The sequence below is a fragment of the Belonocnema kinseyi genome, chromosome 7, assembly GCF_010883055.1.
Source record: "Belonocnema kinseyi isolate 2016_QV_RU_SX_M_011 chromosome 7, B_treatae_v1, whole genome shotgun sequence".
Taxonomy (NCBI): domain Eukaryota; kingdom Metazoa; phylum Arthropoda; class Insecta; order Hymenoptera; family Cynipidae; genus Belonocnema; species Belonocnema kinseyi.
Window position 1 is genome coordinate 107,352,715 of NC_046663.1, and position 13,264 is coordinate 107,365,978.

General features: G+C 32.2%; 2 protein-coding genes across 8 annotated transcripts in view; one reads left to right on the forward strand and one right to left on the reverse strand.

Moving 5' to 3' along the window:
• Positions 1–11,113, forward strand: part of LOC117175875 (adenosine deaminase-like protein) — an 18,395-nt gene extending 7,282 nt beyond the window's left edge. For 4 of the 7 annotated variants that reach the window (XM_033365688.1, XM_033365683.1, XM_033365687.1 and 1 more), the window contains exons 3-8: positions 1,334–1,525; positions 1,623–1,857; positions 1,952–2,087; positions 2,194–2,294; positions 2,396–2,611; positions 7,514–9,264. In XM_033365688.1, coding sequence (XP_033221579.1) covers positions 1,334–1,525; positions 1,623–1,857; positions 1,952–2,087; positions 2,194–2,294; positions 2,396–2,572 — 841 coding nt within the window. In that variant the 3' untranslated portion in view covers positions 2,573–2,611; positions 7,514–9,264. Of the gene's footprint in view, positions 1–1,333; positions 1,526–1,622; positions 1,858–1,951; positions 2,088–2,193; positions 2,295–2,395; positions 3,060–7,513; positions 9,265–9,647 lie in introns of those variants that run through there. The other 3 variants (XM_033365686.1, XM_033365685.1, XM_033365684.1) reach the window with 3 other exon arrangements.
• Positions 2,906–13,264, reverse strand: part of LOC117176603 (pleckstrin homology domain-containing family G member 5-like) — a 447,084-nt gene continuing 436,725 nt past the window's right edge. Inside the window, exons 15-16 of the mRNA XM_033366856.1 lie at positions 7,483–7,730; positions 2,906–3,742 (exon numbers count right to left, since the gene is read on the reverse strand). Coding sequence (XP_033222747.1) covers positions 7,725–7,730 — 6 coding nt within the window. The 3' untranslated portion in view covers positions 2,906–3,742; positions 7,483–7,724. The remainder of the gene's footprint in view (positions 3,743–7,482; positions 7,731–13,264) is intronic.

Here is a 13,264-nt window from a genome sequence, read left to right on the forward strand (position 1 = left end):
GACGAGGTAATATTCACCGACGAGGCTTCTGTTTGGGGTTACGTGACGTCATCACATGTCTGGACACATTCAACCTCAAGATTAGTGCAGCGGACTGTAAAAAATCCGGTAAAAGTGCATCTCTGGGGTTGTTTTTCGAAACATGGGTTTGGGAGATTGCACCTATTCACCTACATAACAAGATGAGAATTGAAAATAAACTGAATGTTAAATCAAAAAGCATGAAAGAGGGAGCTCTTCTTAATATTTTGACACCAAAATCATGTCGATACACCTTACCGACTGCGAGTAAAGCCACCCACGCTTTAACTTGACAGACTGTATATCGGAAAAATTATTATAAATTTTGATTCAAAATTGTTAATTATATGCATCTTACGAATATATATTGCAAATAATTTAATGTGGTACTCTACAAAATATAATTAAAAATGTTTAAATTCTTTTTTTATTCTCCCTTCCTCTTTTACATCCAGACAAATATTAGAAATTATTCAATTTTTGCAAATAAAGCATTGTTAACGATATAGGCCGGTGTATGTGTTATACATAATCTTTAAGCCTCATAAAAAGCTTTTCATATAAAAAACGCAAAAAAATGTATAAGACTGTACGTAAAATTGATACTTACATCATGTTCCCTTAATTAATCAACACTGCTCATTATGTTAATCATTTATTATTTTTTATAACCTCAAGTGGTAAACACTTTTCAAAACAAAAAACACTGATAACAAATGTGACACGCATTATAGTAAATTTCATCTGCGGCTAACTTCGGGTCGTGAACAAGACACTGTTTCCGCGGAAATTTTCTGATTGGTCAACGCTTCATTCCGGCCATTCTGAGATCCGGTTGTTCTGGTGCATGGACTGGAGGCCTAAGTATTATTAGGCATTTTAAATTCATCGTCAGCTAGCTTCACTTTGTTTTTATGAAATTATTAAGGTTATTTTCAACAGCTCAAAATTGCTAAACAAAATTTTTTTTAGCCAAACGGTGAAACACGTTTTTCTTTATTTTGAGTGTAAAATAACATACTTTTATGCCAAAGTATTCTGACAACCTCAAGCAGAGCTCATTGCATGCTTTGATATGGAATCAGTCTATAGTTAAGTGTCTTCTTTTTTAATTAGACCGTAACTTACTTCGGTAAAATAAAATTTAGAATAAAATTACTTAGCCTTAGTAACTTTTTAACTTAAATTAGTCTCTTTTCTCACTTTTTAAACGTACATTAGTTTGTGGAAGCCCTAGTAATATTTAAAATCTTCAAATCGCCTCGGTATGAAGTTACTTATTATTGTTACTAATAATATATTTTTTGCTCAGAAGTTTCGAAGAATTCAAATTAGCCCACTCTTTGACGAATTCGCCAAAGGCAATTTACATAGCTGCTTGCGATGTTATCCAAGAATTCGCTGAGGAAAATGTAATTTATCTAGAATTGAGAAGCACCCCTCGAGAAGTTGAGGGATTAATGACAAAAGATGAATATACAGAGGCTATCATAAAGGCCATCAAGTAAATACTCTTTTTTACTTTTTATGAAAATATGCAACATCCATTGATAATGTCTACTTACATAATATATAATAATATTTTGCAAATTTATTTGAAGAACATGCGAGACAAAATGCAGCATTATTGTTAAGTATTTAGTCTCTGTTGATCGGCGGCATGGGCTACAAGTTGCTGAAGAAAATATCGATTTGGCGATTGAATTACAAAAAAAATATCCAAAGTACGTTGTTGGCCTCGATTTAAGTGGAGATCCAACAGAGGGTGATGTATTTTTAAACCTATTAGAAAAGTCGAGAGATGCTGGCTTAAGAATTGCAGCCCATTGTGCAGAGGTGAATATTTTTATCATAAAATAATGAAATTACGAAAATATAATTCTACAAAAGCACATTACTTTATTAATGTTCAACATAATCTTATCTACAGGTACCGAATGAAGTAGAGATAATGGATATATTGAATTTCAGACCAGAGAGATTAGGTCATTGTGTTTGTATTCATCCTAGCTTAAATGGTTCACATAAACTTTTCCAAAGATTACTTGAGCTAAAAATTCCAGTAGGTATGGATAGTTTATAAATATATGGATGGGTAAAAATTGATATGAAGAGCTACCAACACACTAGTGATGATATATAATTTCAATCAATTGTATTTTTTTCTTGCAGAGTTATGCCTTAGTTCAAATGTCAAGACAAAATCTGTTCCAACATATTCTCATCACCAATTTAAGTATTTGTATAAAGTAGGACATCCAATATGCATATGTGTAAGTCATTTTTTAAATATTTAATCATTTGAAAGACTGGAATTAAATATTATCAGCTTTGCGAGTGAATAACCTATTTAAATATAAGTGTTTTTTTTTAGACGGATGACAAAGGTGTTTTCAGAACAACTTTGTCGAAGGAATTTGAATTAGTGGCATCGCATTTTGATCTCAAGAACACTGATTTGAAAGAGATTTGTAAATTATCAGTGAAATACTCTTTTGCGACTGACGAGGAGAAAAAATGTCTGCTGCAAATAATTAAAAATTTCAATTGATGTAATTGAATAATTACATTAACTAATTGTGTTAAAATAGTAAGTTTTAATATTTTTTAGATCAACAATAATATTATTTCTAATTGAAAACGCTCCATTGGTCATAGTGGTCGATAATAAACTTAATTTAATTAAATGTTCTTAAATTGGAATTAAAATGAAAACATTCATCTACCAAATCATTCTAAGAAATTGGAACTTACAGAGAGAGGCTCGTTTTTTTTTTTAATTGGTACTAAATATAAGATCTTAATCTTAAAAAGTATACGAAACTACAAAGAGGGGAAAGGATGAAAAAATAATTTGATGTCGATAGTGAAGAAGAAAATGGGATACGAAAGGAGAGTGGTAACTCTTTTTATTTTGTAATAAGAAGAGACGCGTCTTGATGTGTGGATTCTGAAAGATATTGCAGCCAGGTTCTTGAATTGGAGGCACGTTTATACGACAATCGACAATTCTTAATAAATTACGCGTTGCATATGTACTTCGTCGACAGTTCTTCTTTTATCAGAATAACTGATTAGCTTGGTGCAAGTAGCACGAACAAGTAGAGAAGAAAGTTAGGGCGTTCTTATAAAATAAATGGCGCTAGGTCGCTATGAAATGTTGTCTCTAGTTAGGTAAAGCCTCTGAAATAAACACGATTTTTTTATTTTCAAAAAGATCACGGTATCCAGGACAGTCCGCGATACTTCGAAACGTCAATCATCGCGCGATTTACACTCTTCAAATCTCGATTGATTTGTATAAGAAAAAGTTTCGAAGCTATGAGACGTACGAAGTTCAGTTTCTTTATATCTATGGAACGGTCCTTGCTTACCCTCTCTAACGATCACACGGGGTTTCGTTCACCCTAAAGGCTTGTTAGATCCCCTATTAGTCTAATAACGTAGATTAGCTTCTTCTATAATATAATTTAATTATACATATGATCAATTAGTAACTAAGTAGGCCTTTTTTTTCGTCGCTTAAGTTACGATAAGATTAGAAGTAGGACTAGTTTTCAATTAGTAGTAGCGCGAATGTTATTCCCCTCTTGTGCATCCAACTTTTTGTTGAAAGTTCTTTACAAAAGCGATACTCTTTAATCTTTAAAGCTAGGACAAAGTTTAAATTTAGCTGCGGTAGGTACAGTCATGTTGTACGTTGTCTTCGAATGGCCCCAATCTGAAACAGAAATTACTTCTACATCTTCTGAACATATACTGTTAGATTACGCAGTAGATTTGACTATATCTTCAGTTTAATTTTGATGGGCTATTCATTATAAGTATGGTAGAATATACTGATGAGCGGAACTTACACTCTTCGGCATTTTTTTTTATTCATACTCCTCCCAGTAATAGGTCATTACCAAATCTGTAATATGCACGTTACATGAACGGCGATGCGAGCACCCTTTCAACTTACGGTTAGATTGGGCGTTTTTTTTCATGAACAGTTTTTATATTGCAATCGAGTATGCAACTTATTCAAGTCAAGTCACAATATTAACTATCAATCATTTTTTTCATATGAAAAAATTTTGTGTTTCAATCTGTACCACTTTTTCTCCAAGAACAGCTTTTTTACAGAAAATTCTCATCTCTTTATTTAATTGAACATTTAAAGCGGGGAAAGCTAACCGGTGCTAATCGCAATCAATAAAATTATACAGTATAAGTAAAAACATTTCTGGAGCAACAATTTAAAAGCGATTGAGAAAATTATTGTTTTCTGTGTGGGGGGAATTATTTCTGAAGTGTACCCACCTTGAAAAATGACTTTCTAATCAAACTCGAACTTGGGCTAAGTGTATTCCTAGTAGGTTGTACTTTACAGGGACAAATTCTTTCGATTGGATAAAGATTGACTGAGATAGGGAGAGGGGGAATTTTCGGATTTGGTGCGGGTAGTCCGTATTTTTAATGTACTAAACTGCTTTCGTATGGATTAAACAAAATTTTGTACTCTATGTTTTTGATGGATTTTTTCATGACCTATCAAATGGTTATAACCATTTTTTTTAATTAACCATTTAAGCCCTTTTCCAAAATAAAAAATATTTTGACTTTCAATTTCAACACATTTTTTTGGTACAAAATAAAGATGTCTTCTTTCGAAACCTTGAAGTACAAAATGTCGTTTTTTTGTTTTTGAGAAATGGAATAAGGTGTAATGCATTGCGTCAACGGCGCTCGTGGCCGTCAGGACGTTCGTTCGGAGGAGCTTTTCGGACTATTTTATCGTGTAAATTATGAATATTTTTTGCCTTTTGCAGGTTTGAGACTGTCATTATAGTATTTTAATGCCTGTATTTAATGCCTGTAACTGTAGGGAAATAATACTGAGGAAGTAAATTTAAGTGTATTTTTCAAATATAATTTATTGTAAGAGGGAAAATTGTTATTATGTGTATTTATCTATTGTCTTAAATGTATTTAAAAGCTATTTTAAAGTTTATTTCTTTTCTCCTTTCTTTCTTCCAATTGCCAACCCCTTAACTTTTCTATTTTTGTCAGATTTTTTGGTATTAATGTTGTCTTTGTTTCGTTCGAAGATTTATTTTATTTTTTTAATTACACCCTGTTGCAGCTGGAAATTTCTTTAGCTGCAATTGTTGATCTTGGTAAGGAATAAGCGCATGATACTGCAAGGTGCCTGGAATCGTTGCTGCACTTTCAAATCATGGTTTTAGCATTTCTGAAGTTGCAACATGAGTTTCTTTGCCACTGAAAAATGCCAGCGCTTCTTTACAACTGGGTTTACAGCAATCTTTACAACTGACTTTTTCAGTGGCAAAGAAACTCGTGCTGCAACTTTAGAAATGCTAAAACCGAACTTTGATAGTGGAACAACGATACCAGGCACCTTGCAATATCAAGCGTTTATTCCTTACCAAGATCGGCAATTGCAGTTAAAGAAATGTTCAGCTGCAAGAGAGTGCAATTAAAAAAAAGAAGAAATCTTCGAACGAATCAGACAACATAAATACCAAAAAATCTATCTGTCAAGAATAGAAAATTTAAGTAGTTGGCAATTAGAAGAAAGAAAGGAACAAAGAAATAAGCTTTAAAATAGCTTTTAAATACATTCAAGGTCTTGTAACTATTGTTCTAACTGGAATTGTTTCCTGCTCAAAGGTATATATAACGAGCGAACCTTAAGCTTTAAAACACAAGAGAATATGTGGCGGCCCTGCGGACTTTACCTTAAAAAATCATTAATTAATAACACGGCGTCCGAAAAGGAATATTTGAGACACTGCATGTTCCTTGCATTCCCATTGGAAAAACGCAGCTATAGCGACCGAAATCATTTTGTCAGTTTTAAGAGAAGGTTCGGTGATCCGTAAAACGTGTAAAAAGGGGTAAAAAGTGATTCTAGAGATTTAGCAATGCTGATTTTCAATTGGAATGCAAGAAGCATACAGTGTCTCTAATGCTTCTTGTCGAACAACATTGGCTTCACTAATAGTTTTTGAAGTTGAGTCCGCAGGGCCGCCACTTATTATATTCTATTTTAAAGCATGAGGTCCGCCCTTTAAAACTACCTTAAGACGGAAAAAATTCCAGTTTGACCAAGAATTACAAGACATCAAAATAAAGGCACCGAATTAATTTGTAGACCTAATACAATAGATTATGTTTGAAAAATACACATTAAAATGCTATAATGACAGTCTCAAACCTGTAAAAGGCAAAAAATATTCATAATTGACACGATAAACTAGTCCGAAAAGTTCCGCCGAATGCGCGTCCTGACGGTTACGAGCGACGTTGATGGAGTGCATTACTCCTTATTTCATTTCTTGAGAAAAACGACATTTTGTACTTCAAGGTTTCGAAAGAAAACATATTGATCTTTATTTTGAACCTGAAAAATGGGCTAAAATTGAAAAAGTCGAAATATTTTTTATTTTGAAAAAGGGGTTAAATTTTATATTTTTGAAAAAATGATTAAAACCGCATTAGATAGATCATGAAGAAATCTATCAAAAACATACAGGACAAAATTTTGTTTTATCCATACAAAAGCAGTTTAGTACATTCGAAATAGGGACTACCAGCACAAAATTCGAAAATTCCACCTCCCCCTATCTTGGTCAATTTTTATCCAATCGAAAAATTTTTTTTCCTGTAAAGTACTACCTAGTAGGAATACATTTAGTCCAAGTTTGAGTTTGATCAGAGAAAGTTGAATGGAATATACGCAGTTCAGTTTTTCCTCGTATTATAAATAAAAATAGTATATAAACTTCAAGCAAATCATCTGAAATATATATATTTTTAGTTATTTTAGAAAAAATAACAGTATTGAACAAAAGAGGAACATTTCTAGTATGAGTACATTTTATTAATTTCGTATGAATTATTTGCAGCTGTCACATATTTAAATACATTTATATGCTAAATTTTAGGGTAAAAAAGTTCAAAACCTTAAGTTTTTCACTGAAATAGGTGTAAAAAAGTTAAGTTATGATTTTGAAAAAAAACTCAATTTCGTCAAAAATTGGACTCAGTACTCAGTAATAAGTAATGTTTTTTAACAAAAAATTGCATAAGGAGTCAGCATTTTTCAATAATGTCGCTGCAATGATTTATCCTGGAAAAATGTCCCTTGGATAAAGATTAAAAAAACCAATATTCTTATAAGAAATTATCAAAAATATATCAAATTAAATCCAATATAATTGAAAAAATTTGGCATGCACGTGCGTGCACTTTGCGGACTTTTTAAAAGTTGTTTTTCTCTAGAATGTTTGAAAATTGCACCTTATTATTTCAGTATATTACCAATTTGTTAATGACCTATTACCAAATCTTTGCTATTAATGTGTGGAATATGAATTTTGAATCCAACGGAAAATTGAAAGGATGTAGGTTCCCTTTGTAAGTAGTCAAATCTGCTATGGTGTAGTTGCTTACCGATTGTAAAATTGCTTACTGCATTCTGCAGGCTTAAAGAGTACTAGAGACAATCTGGAACGAAGAAAAGTCGCCCTTTGATGTCTGCTTTTCTACGTGGGAGCGTGTGCAGCACTCGCACGTAGTCAGCGTCATGGATCATCATTTTCTGACTTGGATGCACTTATTGTTTACGTGCGATCTCGCCGACGATGACAAACGTTATTTTCTCAAAGACTTCACTTGTACTTTGTCACGGTTCTTTATTTCTGAAAAACAATATTTCATTAAGGCCAGAATTTTATCTAGTAGCAGGGATTTATGTACATTAGGCTGATATAAAAATTCGACATTTGAATTGGAGATCCGACCGGTCAACATTAAACCGCGCCCCCAGAATTTTGAAAGTAACATGGGGTTTTAAATGGGAAAGTCTCTGCTTTTGAAAAAGTGATTATTATCAACTTTTCGTGAATTAAGGTTTTGTCACTTCTTAAGGGATGTTTAAGGAATAATTTCCACCCAATAACTTTTAATTTAAACTCCCCACCCCCAACCAAACCCCTCGTATTGCATCCGGCAATTGTCACAAAAAATGCAAAATGGCAGTTTTATGTAAAATGTATGTTGAAGATGGTATTTTTTTAGAAATTTTATGAACATTAATTTTTTTCGATAAGTGATAAGTTTAAAAGTATTTCTGACTAATTTTGAATTGCTTAAACCATCATTATTTGTGCAATCTTTTCGCCAGTGAATCGTAAAAAGTTACTATTTTTTGGTAATATCTTTTTGTTTACGATATTATTCTCTGCAGCTAGTGACGCAGCATGGTTCGCCTGAATGCAGTCCAAACCGAAAGTCCTTTCATTCTTGATTTTTTAATTGTTTTTATTTCTGAGACACTTTACTACTATTTTAAGAATAAAAAGATAACAAGCTAGGCTCGTTTTCGTTTTTTTTTAAATTAAAATTTTTCTGTAATTTTATATAAACTTCAATCTAAAGGTGCTTGTGTTGTTAATTTTTTTATCGATTATATTTCGAGGACATTTGACGATTAATTTAAGATAAAAACAAAAAGCTTGCCTCATTTCCGAAGTACGATTTTTTTTAAAATTAATATGTTTCGCAATATGTGGCAGAACTTTCAATAATAATGTTAACTACTGAAAAAATATTTAAATAATATAATCTATTTTATCATGTTTTTGGCAATATTTAAAATTAAATCCATGTTTTATCGACTAAGCTGATTGTTTATTGTTTTTGCAATAACTGTCAAACTTTTTCTTGTGTCTTGTTGATTCCAATTATTCGCGATATCGGTGAAAATAACGGGAACACACGATGAAAACAGTGAACAAATTTGTTTGTTCTTTTTCGAGAAAATAAAGAACATGGCGATAGTATATAATAAATTGAAAGAGATTGTTGAAAGTGTGTTGGTAAGAGTATCAATTTGCCAGATTAAAAAAAAATCGATGTCGGTATATAAAAGAAGTACGAAAGTGACATCCGACAGCCGGTGTTATTGTGGGGTTTGTTAGCTGGCAAGTACGCAAAAAATTCAGAGTTTTGGAAATGTTGCAAAAAGAGAGATTTTCTCAAAGCGGCAAGAAATATTGATAGATATTTCAAATAAAAAGGTCTTAGTTAAGTCTTTCAAGTATGATTCATAAAATAGAATTCATCCTGACGTTTTTCTAAGTTCTTATTATTAGTCATCTGAAAAGCGCTGCAACTACCTGTTTTTGCCTAATAAAAAGAGGAGTGTCACAAAAATGCAATTTTATCCTCTAATATAGACAATTCAAATAACTTTATAGCAGAAGCGTGTGCAAAGGCCGAAGAGAGGATATTTTTATCAGTTGTAAAGCAAAAAATGAATGAGACTGAAAAGGCACCAACCTCTACATTGCCGCTTACTCAACTTCGTGGTAGTGAGCCCCTTAAAATCACTATCGGTTGTTAAAAAAAAGGAGACAAAACTCTGATGCAACCCTTAATTTTTGCAAAAGGCTTTTAAAAGATTTAAACAAGCTTCAACCTTAGTCCCAAAACAACATGTGAAATTGCTGCAGCTCTTCGTGTTGCCTAAAAGGAATTAAAAAATTATTGAACCCAATTTAAAGGCAAAACTTTCGTTTGAGATTCATTCTATTGCATTACCGCAATGTTCACAGAAAGATTAACAACACGTATCATTGTTGTGCTTTGGAATGAATATTAACACCTTTGAAGGAACCATTGCAACTGGCCTAAAGCTAGCTAACATCTTAGCAGGGATAATGTCTTACAGCAGTATATTTCCTTCTACTTGGTGCTATGCAAATGAAAATCACTTTCAGGAACGCAGGCTTTACCGAACAATTGGAAACCTAATGCAAAATTACGTGGATTGGTTTGAATTGAATTTTCATTCTGGATGAATTTGAAGTATGAGGCTTTAAGATGGGCAGAATCACGCAGCGTGCAACATGAAATAACTCACGTGAGTCCGGGTTTCAACAGGCGTTCTTGTAAAATGTTTTTAAAAAAAATATATATCTTAGCCTCGAAATGTAATTTCACCTCTTTGAGATGCGCCAAGCCTCGAAAGATTTTAGAGCAGTTTTAGATGTTTTATTTAGTAAAATTTGAGATGTTGATTTTAAAGCGAAAATGGCTGATTTCAAAAAAAGTTATATGGATTTAAATGTATTCGTCACTCCTAAAGTTTAAGCTACTTTTTCCACGTTGAAGATATTTGTGAAAAATCGCAGGCGGGCTTAGGATTTTAGAATGAACAAGTGATGAAATCAAGGTAATTTGATTTTACAAAAATTTGATTTGAAAAAACTTCCAGAAAGCACCCAGAGCACCTCTTTCGGTTATTTACACACTCTTTGCGAATATAATAGTTAACATTCACTATAATATTAAATCCATGTAATTAGTATTGAGTATATATATCCATTTATTACAAATAAATTCTGTGATACTATGCGGTTTCAATAAACAATAATTAGTATTTTCTACAACAGTGTCATGAATGTTCTTGAAAACTATCTTTGTTTTAAATTACAAAAAAATACGTTTTTTGAAAATAAACCTAACTGTTCTTTTCATTTTTATCTTAAAACATTGTGGCCCAGATGGGTTTTTTAGGGCAAAGTGCCTTTTTGTATTTCGACTATTTCGAAAGTGGAGAGAAGACAGGTCATAAATCCCCACCCTACAAAATTGTAAGGGTCCAAGGGTCAAGCTCATGGTCCAGCTGCCTGAAGGGTGTGTCAGTTAGTTTGTGTGCGTCTAGCAATGAGAAAAAACTGACTAAATTGACTTAAAATTCTAAAAGACCAACCTGGACCACGGAGTTAGTGTTTTGGTCAATTTGGAAATCTGATTTGATCGTGTTTTTTTTCGTTATTTTTTGTATATTTATGTGCACTAAATACATAAATTGCATTATTAAAACCATATTTTGCATTATACAATTTTAAACTGAAAAAAACTTGTTTTTACAAGTAATGTTGCTTGCCTGAACCTCTTTGAAATACGTAAATGTTTTGTTACTAAAATAATAATAATTTTTTTATCCGTGACTATGCAGTTTTTTTTTAAAGCTCTATTTGAGTACCATGAACGAATGAAGTGTTTTTACATCAAATTAATTTTTCAATAAAATATAATTTTTACAAATAATTTTCCACTCTTTTTAGAACATTTGTTTAAATAATTATTTGTTTAAAAAACATTAAGTGTCTAAAAAAAAAATAGTTTCTTGAAATCCATTGTACGGACTCAGAAGAATAACTGTGAATTTTGTCGGATTTTAATAATAAAAATAACATGTTTCCTAAGCAAAGAAAACTGAAAGTGAAAAATGCAAGCATTGTTCGAAAAGGGACCTTGCGATTCTCTTCGTTTTTTGTTTAAAAAGAATATTAATATATCCCTGAAATAAAAAAATAAAAAATCTGCCTGCTACGCGGCAACATTCTCATTGCGCGCGGCTCGCTTCGCTCGTAAGTTGGAGCGCGCCTAGGGCGCGCGACTGTTGGTTCTCGCACTTCGCGCTCGATTATATATTTACCCCGCGTTACGCGCTCGGTATTTATATTTTCGCACATTCTTGCGTAAACATGTTAAAATTAACACTCAAAACATCAACCACTGTAATTTTGTGATTGTGAATTCTCTTTCGTTAAAAAAGCTTAGCTCGAGAATTTGAGCGCACCTACGACAAGCGACTGAGGGCAATCGCACTCCGCGCTTAGGCTTTGCATTTCTTTCGCATTCGGGCACAGACCTTTTAAAATCAAAGGTGAACGGACCGACGACTGTAATTTTGTAATTTTGAACTCTCTTTTTTTAATGCTCTTTTGGCTTTAACGCACACATTCTCATCACGTATCTCGTGCTTCGCACTCGATTTTGTCCAACCTGTGAACTTTTCTACATTATACACAAAACTTTAAATCAATTATAATACATTTTTTATGTAACTCTGTCTGGAATTGCTTATCAAAAAATTGAAAAATCAAGAGCAAATTGTATTTATCATGATTTTTGTATTTGTTTCTTATTTTTCTTTAAATTGTATTCTAAGCTGCTCTGAAACATGTATCATTTCAATAAATGTATATCATTACAATTCATTATATGCATAAAAATTGAATCATACTAATTCTTATTTCCTTCTTTTTATAATTTTTTTATTTTTAATGTTGTTTTTTACGATTAAATGAAAACTACTGCGCATCTGCATAGGGTCTAATACAGGAACCTATATAGGATCCTATATAGGAGCCTGTGTCCTCTTTCGTCTTTTCTGTGATTTTTCCAAAAAGTTAATTTTTTAATTTTTAATCTTATGTTTTTCGATTAAAAGAAAATCTACTCGTAATATCGAAAAATAATTAATAATAAATTTATAGATCTTTTTAGGCGAACAACTTTTGCCTGGTAAGTTAAGTTCATACCTTTTGTCGTTTTTTCAAACAAATTTGATGTTTTTATTTAGAATGATATTTTTTACGACAAAAGCAAAAACTAACTGCCCTATCAAAAATTATAGCTCTTTTTTGGATGAACAAGTTTTGTCTCATTTTTTTCGTAGCTTATACAGAAAAGTGATTCATTCTTAATTTGTAGTTCTTTCCAGGGCGCGCAATTTGAGGTTTTTCATTTTTTTCATATCTTGCATAGTTTGACCAAAAAATGGAGTTTTCGGATTTTTCATTATTTTTGGTACGATCAAATTTGGAATGTTCAACTTCTCGATCAAATTAAAAAAGTTGTTATCATAGTCGTGTAGGGCTTTCAAAAAGCAAAGTTTTTCTTCTCTTGACTTATTTTCATATCATGCGTGTTTGGCTTAAATTGTTCATTTTAGTTTGTTTTTCTGGATTTTGAAAATGCTATAACTCTAGTAATTTTTGATTTTTCAAAAAAGTCATTAGGATAAATTGTTTGACCTTTTGAATTCTATGAATATCCGTACAGAGAATTTTTGATTTTTTAAAAAAGTGGTCTCAAAAATATTCAAAATGTGCACACTTTTTGAATTTCCATCCAAAATGGCTGGCTAACGAACTTGACCTTTAGTTTAGGACACTAAACGAGTGTACCAAAGGGCAATGTAATAGATTAATTTTTTCAAATTTATCCTGTTCACAGACAGGCAGCCATACATACATACATACATACATACATACATACATACATACCAGGTGTATACATATGAAACCGGTATTGCCATTTAGCGGCCAGTAGGCACACTTGTAGGCACTGTCGGAACTTACCATTTGTGCTAATT